At 46.9% G+C, this 22,692-nt stretch overlaps 1 protein-coding gene across 2 annotated transcripts in view; it reads left to right on the forward strand.

Annotated features, from left to right (window-relative positions):
• The window catches only part of LOC106605073 (zinc finger protein 516), a 66,605-nt gene that overhangs the window by 36,655 nt on the left and 7,258 nt on the right, over positions 1 to 22,692 (forward strand). For both annotated transcript variants that reach the window (XM_014200347.2, XM_014200349.2), the window contains 2 exons: positions 7,090 to 9,467; positions 19,044 to 20,393. In XM_014200347.2, coding sequence (XP_014055822.2) covers positions 7,658 to 9,467; positions 19,044 to 20,393 — 3,160 coding nt within the window. In that variant the 5' untranslated portion in view covers positions 7,090 to 7,657. The remainder of the gene's footprint in view (positions 1 to 7,089; positions 9,468 to 19,043; positions 20,394 to 22,692) is intronic.

The raw sequence follows: 22,692 nt of genomic DNA on the forward strand, positions 1-22,692 counted from the left end.
TCTGTTTGGCAATTTATTTTCTGTGTGCGCGTTTCTGTGTGAGTGTGCAGGTGTGTGTATGTGCGTGTTTGTGCATTTGTTCAAGCATGTGTGTGGGAATAAGCAGTCCACTTTTCATTTTCTATCCGTATAGGTTCCTCTTAAAAATTTTATTTCACCTTTATTTAACCAGATAGGCCAGTTGAGAACAAGTTCTCATTTACAACTGCGACCTGGCCAAGATAAAGCAAAGCAGTGTGACAAAAACAACAACGCAGAGTTACACATAAACAAGGTAGGCAATAAAAAGGGCCTAGAGGCAAAAATAATTACAATTTAGCGTTAATACTGGAGTGATAGATGTGCAGATGATGATGTGTAAATAGAGATACTTTGGTGCAAAAGAGCAAGAGGGTAAGTAATAATATGGGGATGAGGAAGTCGGGTGTGCTATTTACAGATTGGCTGTGTACAGGTACAGTGATCGGTAAGCTGCTCAGACAGAGAGGGAGATATAAGACTCCAGCTTCAGAGATTTTTGCAATTCATTCCAGTCATTGGCAGCAGAGAACTGGAAGGAAAGGCGGCCAAAGGAAGTGTTGGCTTTGGAGATGACCAGTGCAATATACCTACTGGAGCGCGTGCTACGGGTGGGTGTTGCTATGGTGACAAGTGAGCTGAGATAAGGCGGGGCTTTACCTAGCAAAGACTTATAGATGACCTGGAGCCAGTGAGTTTGGCGACGGATATGTATTGAGGGCCAGCCAACGAGAGCATACAATGCTGTGCTCTCTGTAACCAATGAGGCTACAACAGACAGCAGGGCTGACGATACCCCACACTGAAATGGCCCTGAGCCATTTGCTTTAATAAAGCGTATAGTGAGTGAGAAGGAGAGAAAGAGTGTGTTTTTGAAGGCCAAATCACTCCACCCCCCTCCTCTGTGTTTGGAGATGTGTGCTGCATCTCCGTCTCTCTTTGCGCTGTTTGTTGTGATTGAGAGCCCTCCCTCTGGCTGACAGTGTCGTCCATCACAGCGATGAGAGTAAAGCTATGGCTCTCCGCTCTCCTCACCCTCTTGCCCTCCTTCCTTGTCTCTCTCCCTGCCTAACACACAGATGAATGTGCTGCAAGACCAGCTCCAGATGTCCCAAGAACCTCCTTGAGATCTGAGATGGAAATAGGCCCCCTTCTTTGAAGGGTTCTGGACCGATGGGAAAAATAAGAGCGGATTTCCTCGTTTCACACAGCAGCTAGACCTTCAGCTGCCTGAGTTCAACATTTTGTGGGGGGAAGTGTGTTTTTGTCTTCCTCTCCACTAACACCCCCCTTATCTCAGCTGATAAGGGTTATTTGGGTTTTAAACTCATGATACGATACATTTATAGAGCTACAGTATAATAGACTTAGCCCTTCTCAAACCATGCATCTGCATCAGGGTTGGGATCAACGCTAGCAAGATGGAGTGGGCTACATGACAGCCAAGGCAGTCATTTCAAGGTTGGGCTTATCATAGTATATGAGGAGGTTTTTGGATCAGTGGGGTGGGGAGAATGGGGGTGGACATGTTGAAATCAAGTCTTTGAGAAGAAACCCTTGGTGGGTGTAGTTTTTGCATTTGTGTAGCGCTCATCACAGAAGTCCTAATAATGAATGGTAACGTTGTCCCTCTGGACACACACACACACACACACACACACACACACACACACACACACACACACACACACACACACACACACACACACACACACACACACACACACACACACACACAAAAAGTATTGTACAGCTAACCTTGTGGAGACACACAATTTAGTCCCATTCAAAATCCTATTTTCCCTAACCCCTAAACCTAACCCGTACTCTTACCTAACCTTAACCCTAACCTTAACCCTAAAACTAACCCTAGCTCCTAACCCTGGCCCTAAACCTAATACTAACCCTAACACTAATTCTAATCTTAACTGTAAACCCCCTAGAAATAGCATTTGACCTTGTGGGGGATGAACAAAATTACCTCAGTTGGTCAAATTTTTGTTTGTTTACTATTCTTGTGGGGACTTCTGGTCCCCACAAGAATAGTTAAACACATCCACAGAGACACACATACACTATTAGCCAATTTGTCCTTTTTTTCTTACTTTGTGTTGAGAGGGGAACACATTGTTTCTCCTTTAGCTAGGCTAATCTCATTACAGTTTAATTTGGACATGTGATCGTCTGGTGGATGACAGGCTTAATGCTCGCTGAATACTTATCCAATCAGCAAACCCCATTTAATAACAAATAAGATCATTATCCTCTTTTTTACGCTTAAACAGGAAGAAATAAACCAGGAAGTATTTATTAAAGGGGCAGTCTGCAGTTCGAACAATAACGAAGTGAACTCCCCGCCACTGATTTGATAAACAGCTGAGGAATGGGGCTGGAGAATTGTAACCACTCTCAGACTAAATGAGGTAAGAGACAGATGGGAGGGATATTAAGGAAGAAAAAGGGGGAGAATGAAGATCTAGGTGTTTACTTGTCAGTCCTTTCCAGCAATGTGAATTCCTTATGGGCGATTCCAAGGTATTTAAGCTTTGACTTTAAAATGGATGCCAAACAAAAACCATTGATTTCAAATTACAACTCTATGCACAAGGAATAGTTTTTAACAATTTCTACAGAAAAGTTTACAAAAACGAATTTATTTGAAGAACTGTGCAGATGCAAACTTTGTTCACAGAGTTATGGTAAAATCTCCCTCAGGTTTTTATGCGACCACGTTTTCCAAAAGCTCTGTTAAATATATACTCCGAATTATGATTCAAAGATGTCTGCAGAAGAATGGGGTGTCAGCTATGACATGGTACCTTGAATTTGAAAAAAATCTCTTGGTTATTGAACTACAGTAACTGAAGTGGATTTACACCCGGTAACGGAATTACGGTATCGGAATTACATGATCTGTACTACACAGAAATGCATAATTATGGATCTGAATCTAATTCTCCTCATGTTTCACAAGTTTGAACATCACAGCACAGCAGAGTACAGTGCAGTACAAAACAGCACAGCACAGCAGGACAGGGCAGAGTAGAATAGAGTAGGGCTGAGTAATGCAGGGTGGAGTACAGTGCAGTAGAGCACAGTAGAGTTCAGTACATTACAGTAAAGTAGAGTATAGTTCAGTACAGTAAAAAAAAAATCTCTACTGTACTGTACTATCCAAACTTGTGAATCATACGTCTATGATAGGTTCAGATTTGTCCCAGTCCAGCCTGTCTGTGGACTTTAACATCAACGCCAGTGTGGACTGACCAAATTTCAACTACTTTTCAACGTCCATGGACGTCCAGTGCTTAGTGGGTGAAAATGCTGGTTACAGTAAATGGAAAGAGAGGGTGCTTATGGGTAGGTGTCTGTAAGAGCTGGGAGAGGTGACCTGGAGAGGGAGAGAGATAGAGGGAGGGGTTGTCTAGACTCAGACTGTAACACTCTTGGTTTGACCACAAAAGAAAGACAAAGGAAACAGTTATCAACTGAACATAACAGTGTGCCTGTAACGGTTGTCGTCGGGAATGGAGGACCAAAACGCAGCAGGAATGTGGATGCTCATCTTGTATTTATTTTAAAATCAAGTGAACACCAAAATAACAAAAACGAAGAACTCACGAACAACAAAACAGTCTTGTCATGCTCACACATGCAAAACAAGAAACAATCTCCCACAAATACACAGACAGACACACCCAACTAATATAGGACTTCCAATCAAAGGCAACACCACACAGCTGCCTTCAATTGGAAGTCCACCCCAATTAACCAAACATAGACATACAACCAACTAGATCAACATAGAAATACGTAGATAAGGAACAGTGCCCAAAAACCCCGGAATACTAAATCACATGCCCTTTTTAGAAAAACACCACCCCGAGCCACATAAAACAAATACCCTCTGCCACGTCCTGACCAAACTACAATAATAATTAACCCTTATACTGGCCAGGACGTGACAGTGCCAGTGGAAGGGAGGACAGCAGCAGATGACCCAACTGTGGTTTGTGACTACTCTGATTTCCCATTGTGGCCAATTCAGTTGCAGTAATTCCGTTACTGATTTTGGGGTAATTTCGTTACCAATTTGGTAATGGAATTATGAGTTTGAATCACTTAATAATTCATAAACCAAATTGATATAAGTAAAATAACTATAGCTAATTGATGGGTCTACCTTTACTTGTTACTTCTGTGAACTTTCATTATCCTCCTTCCTGATGAGGGAGAGACATTTGAAAATATCTTAAAGATATGTGGGTTTTTGGTTACGGAATTACAAGGCATAAGGCCATATTGCTTAAACCTACAGAAGGTCAACAATTTCTCCAAAAATTAAATATAAGTGTTGATATTAGTTGGCAGGGTCTGTACGTCAACATTATTGTGTTTGATGTATTTTTGATACCTTTTAAGACTTTTTCTGATAGGTCCTTTTACATGGAAATGCCCATATGTAATTTGCTTAGGGCTTGTTTTAGTGTGATTCAATGAAGTTTAGTCTCTTTTAGTTTTTTTTGTGATTACTAATATCTGTTCTTTGAGGCTCAATGCTCTGCCAGTAAAATCATTCTTAGACTTTACTTTGATCAAATCAAATCATGGATTTGTAGATCTTATCGCAGGTGCAGCGAAATTCTTATGTTTCTAGCTCCAGCAGTGCACTAATATCTAGCAATACAATAACAATCCACACATAATCCAAAAAGTAGAAAAATAATAACAAGAAGTTAAGAAATATCAGAACGAGCTATGTCAGAGACCGGAATACAAAACATTAGGAACACCTGCTCTTTCCATAACATAGGCTGACCAGGTGAATTCAGGTGAAAGCTATGATCCCTTATTGATGTCATTTGTTAAATCCACTTCAATCAGTGTAGATGAAGATTAAATAAGGATTGTTAAGACTTGAGACAATTGAGACATGGGTTGTGTATGTGTGCCATTCAGAGGGTGAATAGGCAAGACAACATATTTAAGTACCTTTGAACAGGGTCTGGTAGAAGGTGCCAGTCGCATCGGTTTGAGTGTGTCAAGAACTGCAACGCTGCTGGGTTTTTCACGCTCAACAGTTTCCCGTGTGCATCAAGAATGGTCCACCTACCCAAAGGACATCCAGCCAACTTGACACAACTGTGGGAAACACTGGAGTCAACATGGGCCAGCATCCCTGTGGAACGCTTCCGACACCTTGTAGAGTTCACGCTCCAACGAATTTAGGGTGTTCTGTGGGCAAAAGGGGTGCAACACAATATTAGGAATGTGTTCCTAATATATTGTACACTCAGTGTATATAAATGGTGTGTATAGACAGTGTGGACAGTATAAGAATAGAAAAGTTGTGTACAGCACTAGTTATATAGGATAAGCCATGACTAGAATACAGTATATACATATAAAGTTAGTAAAAACAGTATGTAAATGTTATTAAAGTGACCAGTGTTCAGTGACTTTATGTACATAGGTCAGCAGTCTCTTAAGGTGCAGGGTAGAGTACTTTGATGCACCTGTACTGTCTCACTTATTTAACGGTGACTGTTTAGCATTTAGGTTGTGGCTAGCGCTTAGTTCTTTTGGGGAGGATGTAGAATAGAGGCGAAACCAAAGTGTTCCAACTGGTTTTAACTTTAAGCGGCTTAGATTGTAACATGTGGACCAGTGAAATCTTAACGTCTGAGATATTCACTCTCTCTGATACAGTACAATGGGCTTCTGTCGTAGGCATTAGGCAGTGTCATGCTCCCACAAATGTAGGCATGGCGCAATACCTATTGCGTTTATGCCTGACTTGCTATTGACATATTGCTCAATCCATATGATGTCCATGTATAGCAGATGATTACTGCTTTGTGATAACTTACATAGTCACGGTTAAACTTACATATAGTGCTATACTCTCCCCCCATGTAAAAGCAACACCATTTACTCACTGTGATGGCAGTGTGTGTGTGTGTGTGTATCTGCGCGCTTGTGTGTGTTTTGATAGCCCCTCATTTCCCACCTCATCCTCTTATGATCAAGGTCAATTATCCACTTATAACGATAGTCAGTCACTCAGCCTGGTGAGCTATGAGCTGTGAGTTATGTAATAACCTGTAATTGTGCTGTCAATCATCCTTCCTCATAACTCCAACTCACTGCTCTATTATTCTCCCTTTCTATATATTTATTATTCCTTTTAGTCTCTTCTGGTATCTTGTCAAATTAAAATGAATCTGAATACAGTCAGGGGCTTTTCGAGGTAAAAAGTTCACATTAGTTGGTGCCTTTGTCCTTTGTTGGTATGTGTCCTGCACTTCAATTGGGCTTTTGTTGAGCCCACATTCAGAATTGTGGAACTTGCAACAGTGAGATTGAGACATGAGAGAGAGTGTAAAGCAACTCATAAATGATCTCTCTCTCTCTCTCTCTCTCTCTCTCTCTCTCTCTCTCTCTCTCTCTCTCTCTCTTTACTCTGGAAGAGTAAAAAGAGCCACTTCCTGTTGTGTGCTTAAGATCCCTGCCATGTGATAGTGTCAGTTGAAGCGGGCGTGGGGAATATGGTGGCTAGGCTCAGGCTGCTGGTGCTGATCTTGCTGATGTGAATGAACGTTGCTCTGCGGTGCGATTGTGTTCAAAGTGTCAACTCAGCTGGAGTGGCGTCAGTGGCAGCGCCATGCACAATCACACACAGTGGCCCTTTCTGTCTGACATTTCAACAGACTTACATATGATATCACCCCATACACACGCCGAGGTGCTAACTTACATAGAAACGTACACACATGCTGCATGCTCTGACACATACCTGGAGATATGATATGCAAATGTGTAACGGATCACTGTAGGTGAAGTGGCATGCTTTGGCTATGCTAACGCTGTCTCTTTGTTCTGTCTCCGTTTTTTCTCTCTCTCTCTCTCTCTCTCTCTCTCTCTCTCTCTCTCTCTCTCTCTCTTTCCATTTCTGTATTGCCAAAATAAGGATGTTGAACAATTCAATAAGATATAAAAGACATTAAGAAACATTTATCAGAATTAGTGAGTTACTCGATTTCATTTGATCTCTCTCTCTCTCTCTCTCAGGGTGAGGACCAGCACAGGCTGTGCAGAGAGCTCACAGAGAGTGATGCAACCTGGAAGCTGCTGATGTGCTGAAAAATAAAGCCAAAGAAAAGCCAGCCAGTGAACTGAACAGGAGAGGGGACATGGAGTAACAGTGTCTGACTATACACAGCCGCAGACAGATAGAGCTTGTTAATGTGTTGCCATATACCATGACGGATTCTGTCTGACACAGTGTAAGGTACCCAGAGATGTACGATTCCAGATAGCGCTGTGTAAGCTATTTCACAAAGGGCCCTATAGCAGGTGCAGAGACATCGACAGTGTTGGATTCACTGACTGTCAGTGCATGGATGAAGACTGATAGATGGCATTGGATTCATTAAGAAAAGAGTGTTAGATGAACGCGGCCTAAATAGCACTGGATGCACCCTTACAGTTGGCAGTGGATGAGCACGGACAGATAGCATTGGGATTGGCTGATACAGACGGAGAACGCTAGAGCTAGATGAGCTACTGCAGATAGCAGTGTAGATCCACTGTTAGCGAGCTAGCGCAGGCAGGGAGTTGGAGTGGGAGGCATAGCACCATGAACCCCAGAGAGAGCGGAGGAGGAGGAGTGGAGGCCATGGAGACCCAGGCGGGAGGGCTGGCGTTGGGGGAGGAGGGTGGCAAGGCCAGCCATGGAGGAGATGGAGAAGAGGGGGAAGAAGACAAGGCCTCAGCCTACGACTGCAACGTGTGTGGCCGCAGCTTCCCCTTCCAGAGCTCTCTGTCGCAGCACATGCGGCGCCACACAGGCGCACGCCCCTACAAGTGTCCCTACTGCGACCACCGCGCCTCCCAGAAGGGCAACCTCAAGGTCCACATCCGCAGCCACAAGCTGCGCACACTCACTAGCCACCACCCCGAGGAGGAGGAGGAGGGGCCAGAGGAGGAAGAGGAGGGGTCAGGTGAAGTGGGTGTGTCAGAGGGCCTGGACGGTGGAACCAGTCCGACAAAGAGCAGCTCGGCCTGTAACAGGGTCGTCAACGGAGACGCTAACACAGAAGAGGGCATAGGGAAGACGGCGGTGAGGAGCGTCAAAAGGGAGAAGTCGAGCTCTGAGCAGCGGCCATATTGCTGCCGTCTGTGCGGGTACCAGACCCAGCGCGAGGACCAACTCCTCAGTCACATAGAGAAGGTCCACATCACAGCCGACATGGAGGACGAGACTAACCCAGTGAGTCAGGAGGCAGTGGCAACGGAGGGAGAAGCAGGGACTCAGGTCACTGATGGGGCCTTCCCCTGTGAGACGTGTGGCCAGGTGTTCACACAGGCCTGGTTCCTAAAGTCCCACATGAAGAAACACGCAGGCCTCCTTGAGCACTGTTGTCGGGTGTGCGGCCGCCGCTTCAGGGAAGCCTGGTTCCTCAAGAGCCACATGAAGACCCACACTGGCTCCAAGGCCTCCGGCCGGGGGAAACTCAAGGCAGACTCCCAAGAGGCCGCAGCCACCATCAATGACGTGGCCCAAGACCCAGAGACCAATGTGACCTCCACAAGCCTTTACCAGGTTTGCTCCAAGTGTGGCAACCTGTTCCATGACAGAGAGAGCCTGAGGGCCCACGAGAAGGTCCACAACCAGGCTAAGCAGCCGACACAGGGCCAGAGACGACCTAGTGATGACGGGGACTCTCCCAGTGCCAAAAGGCGCCTCCTGGACTACCTCAGCCTCCACCCAGCTGCCGAAGAAAAGCCCCAGGAAGAGAAGAGGCGCTTGGGCCAGAGAATCCCCGAGCTGGACCCAGTTTGTAGCTACCAGGCCTGGCAGCTGGCTACTCGGGGAAGGGTTCTGGAGCCTGTGGAGGCATACAGTATAAAGGCTACGGCAGGTGGAGAAGGGGATGAGGTCCTGGCTGGAGGGACCGTGGTGTACGAGAAGGAGAGCAGCCGCTACATCCTGGAGGGCCAGCAGAGGGAGAGACGCTCAGGGAGACGCAGCAGCACCAGCGGGGGAGGGGGTAGTAGCCACTACACCTCCCCAGGGGAGCACACCCCCGAGAGCCTGAGCGACTCGGAGTACCGTCCCTCCTCCCGCCAGGGCCGACGTCCCTCGTCCTTCCAGCAGAGCCAGGCCAAGTCCACCGAGTGCTTTGAGTGCGGAAAGGTGTTCCGCAGCCACCACCAGATGATTGTGCACCAGCGGGTCCACCAGAGGCGAGACGGGGGCAGGGGTTCCGGGTCCGGAGGGGACAACAGGGCAGGGCAAGGAGTGGACCGCTGGGGATCCACCAGTGACCCCGAATCAGGCTCCCCCAGCAGGCCCAGCACCCCAGGGTACGGGAACTCACCACCAGCCTCCACCCCGGGAGAGGACGCCCCTGAGATGGGCACCGCCAATGCAGTCCAACTGGCAGGTTAGTGAACATACCTCGACTGTTAGTCCCTGACCCTAATATAAGCCTTCTGTCGGGTGACCTTAGTTGGACTAGTGAGGGGGGAATTGGGCAACATTTGAGAGGAAATAGAATGTAAACAAAAAACCCTTTCTCTGACAACAGCAAGTTAATTAGCTCTGTCCTCAACGCGCAGCCAAGAGATAAGCTTCAATGTAAGGAATATGTTAAGCATGCTGTAGGAGCTCATTCCTTTTCAAGCTCTTTCAAGGCCCCTGATCTTGACACTCTCACTAGCAAACATCTGTTGGTGAGATCCCTATCTTTGTGATTCCATCTCATCAACTCAGCCCCATATGGAGTGGGGACATGAGCCACCCTGTGGCGATAGTCGGAACTGCTCGGGATCTGTTTTTGAGTGAGCTTCACAAAAACAACATGATAGACTGCATCATGTCAGGTCATTATATTCTCTTTTGTGTTCAAGCCACTGTTGAAAACAACAAGACTGTTGACAAAAGCAGACCAAGATGAAAAGTCAATGGGTGGTTTGATGAAAGCTTATGCTTTGAAAGTGGCATTACAATGGAGTTGGAATTTTTGGAATGCCTATCATTTCTTCACTCCTTTGAGCAATAAACACTGTGAACAAAAATCTTGAGCTATAAACACTGGGGGAAAAATCATGATAAACATATACATCTGGGTTGATTTAACATTCAAGATTGCTTGGTATGTATGTTTTGTTCTTCAGTAGGCTACAGACAGGTATTTGAGTGGGTGTCAGTGTTAGCACTGACTTGTTGAAAATATGTCTCTGCTTATCATGTTTTCATACACAGTTAAGAATCAGAGCTTAGTCTTTCAGTCTCTTCCCTGGCAGTTTAGAATGTCAGAAATAGAAGTAGCTTTTCTTCGGGCTCGAGCAGTGTGCTATTTCAGCTTTTCCTGTCTCAGGAAACCCCCCCCCCTTTTATCTGTGTGAATATGTTTTTGTTCTCCTTTTTTTTATTATTTACAGTGAAAAATCTGTATTTTTTTCTCCCCCTCAGCTTTCAACATGAGAAGGTTTGAAAATTGAGCAGAGAGAAATAGAGAAATAGCATGAGAACACCCAGCCATAAAAGTTCAGTAGACTAAAGAAAGAAAAGAACACTTGTTGCTTTTTTAGTCGACATAGTGTCACACACAAGAAAAAAAGAAAACACTTTTTCATGTCTGTTGTGAACTTCCTGTTTTGTCATTCATGTACTAAATCCTCAGACAGAAACATGTATTTATTCAGTTAGTATGCAGAGAATGGATCTTACTTATGATATCCCTTAGGATGTTATGTGCAGTAGCCTAAGTATGAGAACATTAAGAATATTAACTCGTGCAGTCAGAGCCATGAGTGAGTAGCCTGATTCCAGAACTGTTAGTGCAGTATAGACAACTCAACATGTTTGTCATCACAATGACCATAGGAGTCCGTCCAAACAGATCTGGGACCAGGCTAATGAGAGATTGAGGAGATTTTAAGATCACAGCAATGGATTCTGAGTGAGGAGTGAGCATTGTTTTTTTTCCTCATGGCAGTCGGTTTAAAACATAACTCAGGGTCATGTCCATTAGGTTACACAATGAAATACATTTTTAAATGTTCTACAACTGAAAATGAAAATATTAATTTCTTATTGGACAAGGACAGGTTTTTCATTGCTTTTCATTTTTTCCCCCCATTTGATGCCAAATGAACAGGACGCAGGCCGTGGCAGTGATGGCCACATTTTACATTTACATTTTAGTAATTTATCAGACGCGACTTACAGTTAGTGCATTCATCTTAAGAAAGCTAGGTTGGACAAACACATATCACAGTCATAGCAAGTACATTTTCCCTCAATAAAGTAGCTATTAGTAAAGTCAGAGCTAGTAAGGCGGCGAAAAAAGTGAAGTGTGTGTTAGTTCACAAAACCTTTTCTGGGGGGGGGTGCCGTGGGATTACTTAAGATACTCTTTGTAGAGGTAGAGTTTCAGATGTTTACGGAAGATGGGCAGGGACTCTGCTGTCCTCGTGGGAGGGTCAAGAGACCAGAGGTAGCAGAATGGAGTGCTCGGGTTGCGGGTGTAGGGTTTGAGTACAGCCTGAAGGTAGGGAGGGGCAGTTCCTCTTGCTGCTCTGTAGGCAAGTACCATGGTCTTGTCGTGGATCCAAGCTTCGACTGGAAACCAGTGGAGTGTGCAGAGGAGCGGAGTGACATGGGAAAACTTGGGAAGGTTGAACACCAGGCGGGCTGCAACATTATGGATAAGTTGCAGGGGTTTGATGGCACAAGCGGGGTCCCAGCCAACAGCGTAGTGCAGACAGGAGATGACAAGTGCCTGGATTAGGACCTGTGCCACTTCCTGTTTGGGGTAGGGTCATACTCTACAGATGTTGTAGAGTATGAACCTGCAGGAGCAAGAGTCACTACTTTGACGTCTGCAGAGAACGACAGGGTGTTGTCCAGGGTCTCGTCAAGGTTCTTTGCACTCTCGTAGTGGGACACCGTGGAGTTGTCAACTGTGATGGAGAGGTCTTGGAGTGGGAAGGCCTTCCCCGGGAGGAAGAGCAGCTGCGTCTTGTCGATGTTGAGCTTGAGGTGGTGGGCCAACTTCTAAGTTAAGATATCTGCCAGGCACACAGAGATGCGTTTTGCCACCTGGGCATCAGAAGGGGGGAATGATAAAAGTAGTTGAGTGTCATCCGCATAGCAATGATAGGAAAAATCATGTGAGGTTATTTTGGAGCCGAGTGACTTGGTGTATTGAGAGAAGAGGAGAGGGCCTAGAACTGATCCCTGGGGTACACCAGTAGAGAGAGTACGTGGTGCAGATACAGATCCTCTGCACGTCACCTGGTAGGTGCGGCTTGCCAGGTAAGATGCAATCCAAGAGTGTGCAGAGCCTGAGACGCCCAGCCCTGAGAGGGTGAAGAGGAGGATCTGATGGTTCACGGTGTCGAAGGCAGCGGATAGATCTAGGAGGATGAGAACAGAGGAGAGAGTCAGCTTTGGCAATGCGGAGAGCCTCTGTGACACAGAGAAGAGCGGTCTCGGTTGAGTGAACCGTCGTGAAGCCTGACTGGTTGGTGTCAAGGAGATCGTTCTGAGATAGATAGTGAGAGAGTTGATCAGAGACAGCACGCTCAAGCGTTTTGGAAAGAAAAGAAGGGATACAGGTCTGTAGTTTTTGACGTCAGAGGAGTTGAGTGTTGGTTTCTTGAGGAGGGGAGTGACTTCGGGCCATTATGAAGTCAGAGGGGACACAGCCAGTGGTCAGGGATGAGTTGATGAGGGTCGTGAGGAATGGGAGAAGGCCTCCAGAGATGGTCTAGAGAAGGGAGGAGGGGATGGGGTCGAGCGGGCAGGTTGTTGGGCAGCCGGGCCTCACTAGCCGCAGGATTTCATCTGGAGAGAGAGGGGAGGAAGCGGTCAAGGTGTAGGGTAGTTCTGTGGGACCACGGGACTCAATAGGCTGAGCGAATGAGAAGCAGATGTCGTCAGCCTTCTTTTCAAAGTGGTTGACAAAGTCGTCTGCAGAGAGGGAGGAGGGAGGCAGAGAGGGTGGAAGATTAAGTAGGGAGGAGAAGGTGGAAAGAGCCATCTCAGATCCCCTGTCAGACAGTCAGGTAACAGGGCCTGGTAGGGCGTCCTCTGCCCTACCTATACCCTCTGTTCCACTGGCTGGTTACCTAATCCCCGCTGACGCCATCCAGTCACCCTGATCCCTCTCCTGCTCCCCACGTCTCAGGGATTTGTTATTTATAGAGACACTCCTAATGGACACACATACTCTCAGAGGACACACACACACCTAGCATGCACCAGCTGCATACCTCCCTGTGTCCCACTGCTGGCTTGCCTCTGAAGCTAAACAGGGTTGGTCCTGGGTGGGAGACCAGATGCTGCTGGAAGTGGTGTTGGTGGGCCAGTAGGAGGCACTCTTTCCTGTGGTCTAAAAAAAGATCCCAATGCCCCAGGGCAGTGATTGGGGACATTGCCCTGTGTAGGGTGCCGTCTTTCAGATGGGACATTAAACGGGTGCCCTGACTCTCTGTGGTCACTAAAGATTCCATGGCACTTATTATAAGAGTAGGGGTGTTAACCCCGGTGTCCTGGCTAAATTCCCAATCTGGCCCTCATACCATCATGGCCACCTAATCTTCCCCAGTTTCTAATATTGGCTCATTCATCCCATTCCTCTCCTCTGTAACTATTCCCCAGGTCGTTGCTGTAAATGAGAATGTATTGTGAGTCAACATACCTGGTAAAATAAGGGTAAAATACAAATGAATGCATGCGCACACTCAGTTATACACACAAACACACACACACACATACTCACTCCCAGACTTCACTCGAGCGTGAGTGAGGTTGGCAGGTGGGCAGACTAAGGCCTAGATTCAATCAGATCAAGCGTTGAACGGCGATAGCCGGCAACCGCATAGCTGATGTTCTGGCGGTGTCGGAGGTGGAACTGCGTTGGAGCTGTCAAATGTGATCGTTGTCACGAAGCCACACCGCTCCCACTCGCGTTAGAAGTTCAGAGAGAGAAAGTCTAGGCTATATAAAAATAACGATACTCCAAATTAAAATCATTAAACAAAATAATAAGGATTTATATCAGCCTAATCAGGTTGTAGATTGCATCTCGCGTTCCAGTAAACAAGGCTGCATGGCTGCAAGATTTCTCTTAATGCGACTCCGTGCAGCCAATGGTAATGTCTGCTTTAGGTATACCGTGAGCCTCTTGTGGATTTGACAGCTCTAATGCAGTTCCACCTCCGACACGTCAAAACATCAGCGTGCGGATGTTGGTTAAAGCGGATTTGATCGAATCGGTCCCCAAGTCATTCAAATCAGGGGATCATTCAAGGTTTGCGCTGTTGGCAATGTTGTTTATAGTTTGGAAATGCCAATGAACATGACTGGATGGCTGCAGGAGTGTGCTGCTCAGGTGATATCCTATCAGGTGACCAGGTCTATGGAGGTGAGGTGATACACTGCTGAGGACTTGGCAGGTTGCCACCCTGTCCACTCTTATCATCCCCAGACAGAGACAGTATTTAAAGTCCTTTTTTTAAAACCTATTTACTATTTACAGTACATACTGTACAGGAGAACATGATCATTTTCAGGCCATTACTTATGAAGTGTGGATAGGCTTTCTAAATGGCTGAGTAATGTACGTTTAGAACGTTTGTATGGTTACTGTAGGCACTGGAAATGGCGAGCACAAGGCAAGATCTGGTTCTGGGTTCCAGGATTACCTGCATGTCTGCACTACACGTGGAGGAGAAGAGCGTCGCCACGGTGTCAGTCTCGATTGCCTTGACTCCCACAGAGTGCTGAGTGGGAGAGGCGAGGGAGGGAGGGAGCAAGCGAAGGAGGGAGGGAGCGAGGGAGGGCTGCAGTTAATGGCGGACATCCCACCCAGTGTTTGTTTATGTCAGAAGGATGTTATTCCCCCCCCTCGTGGTTTCCCCTTGGCAGCAAGGCAGGTTATGGCACTGACAGCTCTATGGGAACCAGGGCTTTCCCCTCCTCAAACACAGACATGCAGGCATGCACCGCCTACTAGCACTGACTTTTCTGATAGTACATTTTGACTCAATAAAGTAGCTATGTATGACTGAGAGATGTGGTCGTATCACCTAGCTATCTTAAGATGAATGCATTAACCATAAGTAGCTCTGGATAAGAGCTAAATGACTAAAATGTCAAATGTAAAACACACTCGCGCGCGCGCACACACACACACACACACACACACACACACACACACACACACACACACACACACACACACACACACACACACACACACACACACACACACACACACACACACACACACACACAGATTAGCCTCCAGCTCAACCCTGGCTGGGTGTTAGCCATTGCAGTATGTGGATAATAGGGAAGCCAAAATGAAAAGCAGATGGCAGTGGCATGTTCTAATTGAGAAGTGGAAACACAGTTGTGTGTGTGTGTGTGTGTGTGTGTGTGTGTGTGTGTGTGTGTGTGTGTGTGTGTGTGTGTGTGTGTGTGTGTGTGTGTGTGTGTGTGTGGTGTGTGTGTGTCCATTTGTTTCAGTGGGCAAGGGAGGTCTTGTATATCACAAGGCTCTGAGTGTGTGGACACATGTCCTTCTTAATTAAAGGGGCAATCTGGAGTTGCTACATCCATTTTTGTAATGATAAATGAAGGATATGTACCTATTTGATTCTTGAAGAATATAACTTAGAAATGCCTCATGAGCTTAGTTCAACTCCGGTGCCCCAGCTTGTTTGACCCTGATGTTTGTAAACAAAGTAAACATCCATTGCTCTGTCTATGAATTTGAGAGTGGTTGCGTATCGCCAGTCCCATCTCCAGGGGCGAGGAGCATGCTTTGCTATTGTTTCAACTGCTGATTGCCGCCTTAAGGGGCCTCAAGAAGTGTTACTGGACATTTGTGTGTGTTTTGTGTTTCTTCCTGTATGAGGGAGAGAGAGTGAGAGGTGGGTGATCAATGCTCTGGAGTAGTGTGGGTGTGTGAGTGTTTTTGTATTCATGTTTATGTGTGATAGATTGCGTGGGGTTCTGTTTATATGTGTGTGCAGGGGGGAACTCAGTATATATGCCACCATGTGGCAAACATTGACAACTGCACTCTACAACCAGTAGAAATATACACTGAACAAAAATATAAACGCAACATGCAACAATTTCAAAGATTTGACTGAGTTACAGTTCAGATAAGGAAGTCAGTCAATTGAAATCAATTCATTAGGCCCTGATCTATGTATTTTACATGACTGAGAATACAGACACGCATCTGTTGATCACAAATACCTTAAAAAAAAGGAGGGGCGTGGATCAGAAAACCAGTCGGTATCTGGTGTGGCCACCATTTGCCTCATGCAGCGCGACCTCTTCAGCGTGCCAGAGCCATCGAAGGTGAGCATTTGTCCACTGAAGTCGGTTACGACGCCGAACTGCAGTCAGGTCAAGACCCTGGTGAGGATGACGAGCACACAGATGAGCTTCCCTGAGATGGTTTCTGGCAGTTTGTGAAGAAATTCTTCGGTTGTGCAAACCCTCAGTTTCATCAGCTGTCCGAGTGGCTGGTCTCAGATGATTCCGCAGGTGAAGAAGCCAGATGCAGATGTCCTGGGCTGGTGTGGTTACACGTGGTCTGCGCTTGTGAGGCCGGTTGGATGTATTGCCAAATTCTTTAAAACAACTTTGGAGGCGGCTTTTGGTAGAGAAATGAACATTCAATTTTCTGCCAACAGCTCTGGTGGACATTCCTGCAGTCAACATGCCAATTGCATGCGCCCTTAAAATGTGAGACATCTGTGGCAATGTGTTGTGTGAGAAAACTACACATTTTAGAGTGGGATTTTGCCTCCAGCACAAGGTGCACCTGTGTAATGATCATGCTTTTTAATCAGCTTCTTGTTATGCCACACCTGTCAGGTGGATGGATTATCTTGGCAAAGGAGAAATGCTCACTAACAGGGATCTAAACAAATTTGTGCACAACATTTAAGAGAGTTAAGCATTTTGTGAATATGGAACATTTTGGTGATCTTTTATTTCAGTTCATGAAACATGGGACAAACACTTGACATATGTTTGTATTTTTGTTCAGTGTAGTAATGCAGCCAATTAAATACATTAATCAGGGTATCAAAAGGCAGGACGACTATTTTCCCTTCAGTTATTCTTATCGTGATATCAGAAACCATGATCATACTCATCATTAGGCCTACAATTTCTACATGTTGTTAATTTCCTGATAAAAGACACTGTTTACTCTCATATGTCGGAATAATCTGGAATGACACTCTTTTGTGACATGTACAGATGCACTGAATCAGATGCGAATGCCATACATTTTAGCCTATGGGAGAATCTCAATTGCATTTCCTTGACTCTTGTCCTCTCTCCTGGCCTCCTTCTCAAAACCCATTGTATAAGAAAATCAGAATTCCCACCCCTGTGACCTTATGCTCCTATTGGTTTTGGGAAGGAGGCGAGGAGAAGGGACATGAGGTATCAATTCAGATTCTCTCCACCAGTGGTTTGGTATTTAGGCCAACACTGTCACCAAGTGGTCATGAGGAAGCACAACACCCCCTTTTTCATGGAACATGACTCAATTAAACTTGTCAGCTACTATTTCAAGCATATCTCTAGGCAGATCAATGTTTTTTAGAATGTTTCATAGACGTTAGTAAGACAGAATGTTCATATAATGTTTGTAGAATGCAGTGGTGTAAATTAACAAAGTAAAAATACAGAAAGTTCAGAAAGGAAACACCAAGTAGAAATATGTTTAACCATTTATTAAAGAATGGATAATGCCAGTCTTGCCGATATAGGCTCTGCTCCTTCAGGGTTGCTCACTGCCCAAAATATAAAATGAGCAGTGAGCGCGGTAAGCTATAAATATCCCCCAGCAGGAAAACAGAACCTAACAGGTGGAGGCAAAAGAAGCAAAAGCATAGTAGCAGTAGCAGCAAGTGGTAGCAGGATATGTGAGCAGAACCGGTCACTTAAATAGACTACCAAATAAGGCAGGTGTGATTGTTACTAGCATCTAATTGGTGAAATCTCAGCTGATGCGTCAGCTGTGGCAGGGACTCAGGTTCTGTTTCTGAACTGGCTTCTCTATTTGTTTTTTGGGTATCGGTACTTTACTTTCCTACTTATTTTTTTGACAACTTTTACTTTTACTCCACTACATTCCTAAAGAAAATATGTACTTTCTACTCATACCATACATTTTCCCTGACATCCAAAAGTGCTTGTTACATTTTGAATGCTCAGGCAGGAGAGCGATATGGTCCAATTCACGCACCTATCTATATAACGTGTTGTCATCCCTACTACCTCTGATCTGGCGGACTCACTAATCACAAATACTGGATTTGTATTTTGTATTTTATTAGGATTGCCATTGGCTGCTGCCAAGGCAGCCTCTACTCTTCCTGGGGTCCAAGCAGGAATAAAACAACAGATCGCAACAAAAACATTGTCTACATCATTAATAAAACAATACATCACACAAGACATTGTGCGCTATAAAAATGTACACTGCTCCACAATCACAAATTTACAATGTACTAGTTTGTGTCTCTTTGTGCCATGAGGTGTTGTTTTATCTGTTTTTAAAAATCAGATTTGAATGCTAGCTTGAGCTACCTGATGTGAAAGAGACTTCCATGTAGTCATGGCTCTATTTGCTACTGTTTGTAATAATGTCTGAGTGTTGGAGTGTGCCCTTGGCTGTCCATAAAAAAATACAAATGAAATATATTTGTGCCACCTGGTTTGCTTAATATAATATAAAGAATTTGATGTAATTACTTTTTACTCGAGTATGAAAATGTTGTACTTTTCCCACCAGATACTTTTAGACTTTTACTCAAGTAGTATTTTACTGGGTGACTTTCACTTTTACTTGAGTCATTGTGTATTAATTACTTTTACTCAAGTATGACAATTGAGTACTTTTCCCACCGCTGGTCGAATGTTTCAGAGAAGTGACCAAACCATCTCTGTTCTGTTTTGCCTTCCACAGATGAGAAGCCTTACGTCTGCAGCCTGTGTGACTTTGTCAGCACAGAGTCCTCTGCCTTCCTGTCCCACCTACGTCTCCAGCACACTTGTGACGGCCGAACCATTCCCAACCCCAGCTCCAGCTCTGAGAGAGGCACCCCCAGTAGCTTCCCCAAGCTGAAGAGAGCCCTCCTCGACGGGCTTGCTCAATCCTCTGCCCCCCACCCTTACCTCTCTGCCCGGCCGTCTAGAGACAAATGCACCGCCGAGAGCAGTTCACCCACTGACCCTCACCATGTTGCTCCTCTGGACCTGTGTGTGAGAGCCGAGGGCCACAGGGGCCCAGCCTCCTCAGCCCTTCAGCAGAAGGGCCTGCCCAGTCATAAGTGCTCCTACTGCTCCCACTCCACCCACTACCTGGAGGTGCTGTGGATGCACCAGACTGTCGCCCATCGCATCAACAGCAGCGCCCTGGCCCCCAAATGGGCCCTCCTGAAGAATGGCTTCAAGGGCCCCCGAGAGGGCTCGTCCTCCAGGAGACGCACGGGCCCTCCTCCCGCTCTGGATGGGAGGGAGTGTCCCCCGTTGCCCCCTGTGGTGCGCACCCACCGCACACGCCCCCCATCGTTGGATTTGGGCCAGAAGAAAGACGGCAGTGACAGGGCAGCCACTCAACCCAGCACCTCTTCCTCCTCCACACAAGGGTCCTCCTCCTCTGCCTCAGGCTCCCAGAGTATGCGGCCTCCCAGGGCAGGCAGCAGACAGAGAGGCGAGGCTGTACCGGATCAGGGCCAGCTCTCTCGCTCCAACTCCAGGCCCAGGGTGGAAATCTACCCACGGGGAGGCTCCTCGACCAGCTCCCTGGAGAAGAGCACTGCGGCCGGGGCTCCCCAGCGACCCTCAGCCCCTAGCCCTAGTGTTGGAGGAACCACCAGGCTGGTGGATAGGTACATGTTGCCTCAGGAAGGCCTTGGATTCATGCTGTCCAGCAAACATGGCCTGGCAGAGTACAGCAGAGCCAGGAGCTCGCCCCAGCCCAAGTCCAGCAGCTCCCAGTCCCACACCCAGTCTCACCCCCAGTCCCAGGGCAGACCCCGGGCAGAGCGCCCAGCCCACAACACCACCACGGCAGGCCAGGGCTATGGAGCTTCCCACTCCCAGACACTTGGGAGCGCCGTCCAGGGATCTTCCACCTCTTCCTCCTACTCCTCCTCAGCCCAGCATGCGGAGGTGAAACAGGAGGAGGCACGGGGGGTGGAGACACCAGAGCTGCCCATGGACATCTTGAGCTTCCTGAAGAACTGCAACTCCAATGACCTGGCGACACTATACCACCGCTGGGGTGCCGCCAACCCCCTACTGGACCCCACAGGTAAGAGCCAGGGCAGAGCTATGAAACAACCGTAGGTCCTTAAATCGATAGGAAAATATGTTTAGCGAACTTGGCACATGACGTGGATACAAAATAACATCAAGAAAATAGAGGGAACGTCCACTCATTGTTTGCCACTCTCACAAGATATCTTTAATGACGGTAAAGTCACCCTCTGGCACCCTCTGGCACAAAAGTCACCCTTCTCACAAACAGTGAAAAAAAATGCCATTTTTTTTCTACATTTAGGCCTACTCTAATACTCAGATCCTCAGACATGTTTTTCATCTATATTATGTGAGCAGCCTGTCAGTGCCGTGATGAGAAGGGGAGACATTGAGAAGGGTAGTAGGGATGATGATAAACACGCCTTAGGATCATGTGTTTAGAGGAAAGGCCAAACGTCAGGAGATGTTGAGCAGACCTTTTTTGGCTCGCTGATTGACAGCTCATGTCACATGTGGCGGGGAGCTTCACTGGACTGGATCTGCCAGCTGGACTGGCCCCTGAGGTGGTCAACACAAACACATAGGCTCAGTTGTGTACACGCATACATGTATGCAGGCATGCCCACACACCACGCACGCACGCACGCACACAAACACACACGCACGCCTACACACACACACCATCTGGCAGAAGATGATTGATAGACAGGCCGACTGGCCAGTCTGACAGGAGCATAAATAATGAAAGGGAGATGCATTAAAGTAGCTGTGTGTGTGTGCGTGTGCTGACCGTGTCAGAATACATGTGTGTGTGTGTGTGTGTGTGTGTGTGTGTGTGTGTGTGTGTGTGTGTGTGTGTGTGTGTGTGTGTGTGTGTGTGTGTTTGTGTGTAGGAGCACACAAGGTACTGTATATTGTAAAAAGTCTGTATCTGGGGCACTGTGTGTTCTATATGTAGGGAGCAATGGCGGCTGGTGGAGCTACAGGAGGACGGGCTCATTGTAACGGCGGCAATGGGATACATGGAATGGTATGAAACACGTCAAACATATGGGAACCGCACATTTCAATCGGTTCCATTGACTCCATTCCAGCCGTTACGATGATCCCGTCCTCCTATAACTCCTCCCACCAGCCTCCACTGGTAGCGAGTGATGTTATAACAGTGAAAGATGTGGCAGGACCTTCGTGGGTCTCTGTTCTGCGAGGCATATCTCCGCTCTCCCGGTGACCTGCCGCCGACTGTTTGGTTCAGGGCTCCGTCTGATGATGCTCCCACAGACGGAGGGGGTAGAGACATAATAATTAACCCAGCAGCAGCTGCTTTAGAAATGGTGATTACCAAAACATCCTGAATTTCCCCCCATATTCTGCTGCTGCTTTCCTAAGGTCAAGTGGGCCTCTGCTTAAGACACCCAGCTGGCAGGCTTCTATTCCTCCCCATGTTCCAGAGAGAGGAAACAGCCTGGGAGGCAGACGTATGACATCGCTGTCACCCGTCCAGGCAGATACCGTCACGCTCCGCCTTAGCCCTTTGAGTCAGATGCTATAAAGTGACCTTTTTTGAGAAAGCCAGGATGTGTGTTGTTTGTGTGTGTGTGTGGCAGGGGGGTGGGTTGTGTGTGTGTGTGTGTGTGTGTGTGTGTGTGTGTGTGTGTGTGTGTGTGTGTGTGTGTGTGTGTGTGTGTGTGTGTGTGTGTGTGTGTGTGTGTATATGTGTGCATTAGTGTGTTTAGTCCAGCTCACTTGTCTTTCATTGGTGCCTCAGAGGTAGAGAGAGAGGCTTGTGGGTCTGGCCGGATGTTTCCTGGGGCCAGGCAGGGTCAGATCTGCCAGAGACACTCTCAGTCACCTCCCCTCCCCTGACACCCATACCACCAGCGGGTACCACGAGCGCAGGTACATGCCAAGGCAGGGCTGGGAACTCACCCCCTCACTCATTGCACACACCCCAAGGGCTTTTTGGCTGGCAGGGGAAGAGGTCATCGGAGGGGTTGGTAGTGGCGGTGGTGGGGAGGACAGGGGATATGTGACGATGGATGGACCAAGTTGGTCTTTCTCGTCTTCCTGCTGCCTCCCTGCATCCTGCATCACCGGGGTGACACGCCGGCGATCTTTTATATTCCCCTTCTGCACATGTACACACACGTACAAATAAACAGAACACACACTCTCTCTCTCTCTCTTTCTCTCTCTCTCTCTCTCTCTCTCTCAAACACACACACACCTGACATGTGACACGCGGGCTGGGCAGCGGAGCGGGCACATCACAGCCGGGGCGTTTTAATTGGCTGTAATTTATGCGGCGGCCGTGTGGCTGTGTGTGTCTGCCTGTCAGAGCCTGAGATGAT

This window comes from Salmo salar, chromosome ssa05, assembly GCF_905237065.1.
Source record: "Salmo salar chromosome ssa05, Ssal_v3.1, whole genome shotgun sequence".
Taxonomy (NCBI): domain Eukaryota; kingdom Metazoa; phylum Chordata; class Actinopteri; order Salmoniformes; family Salmonidae; genus Salmo; species Salmo salar.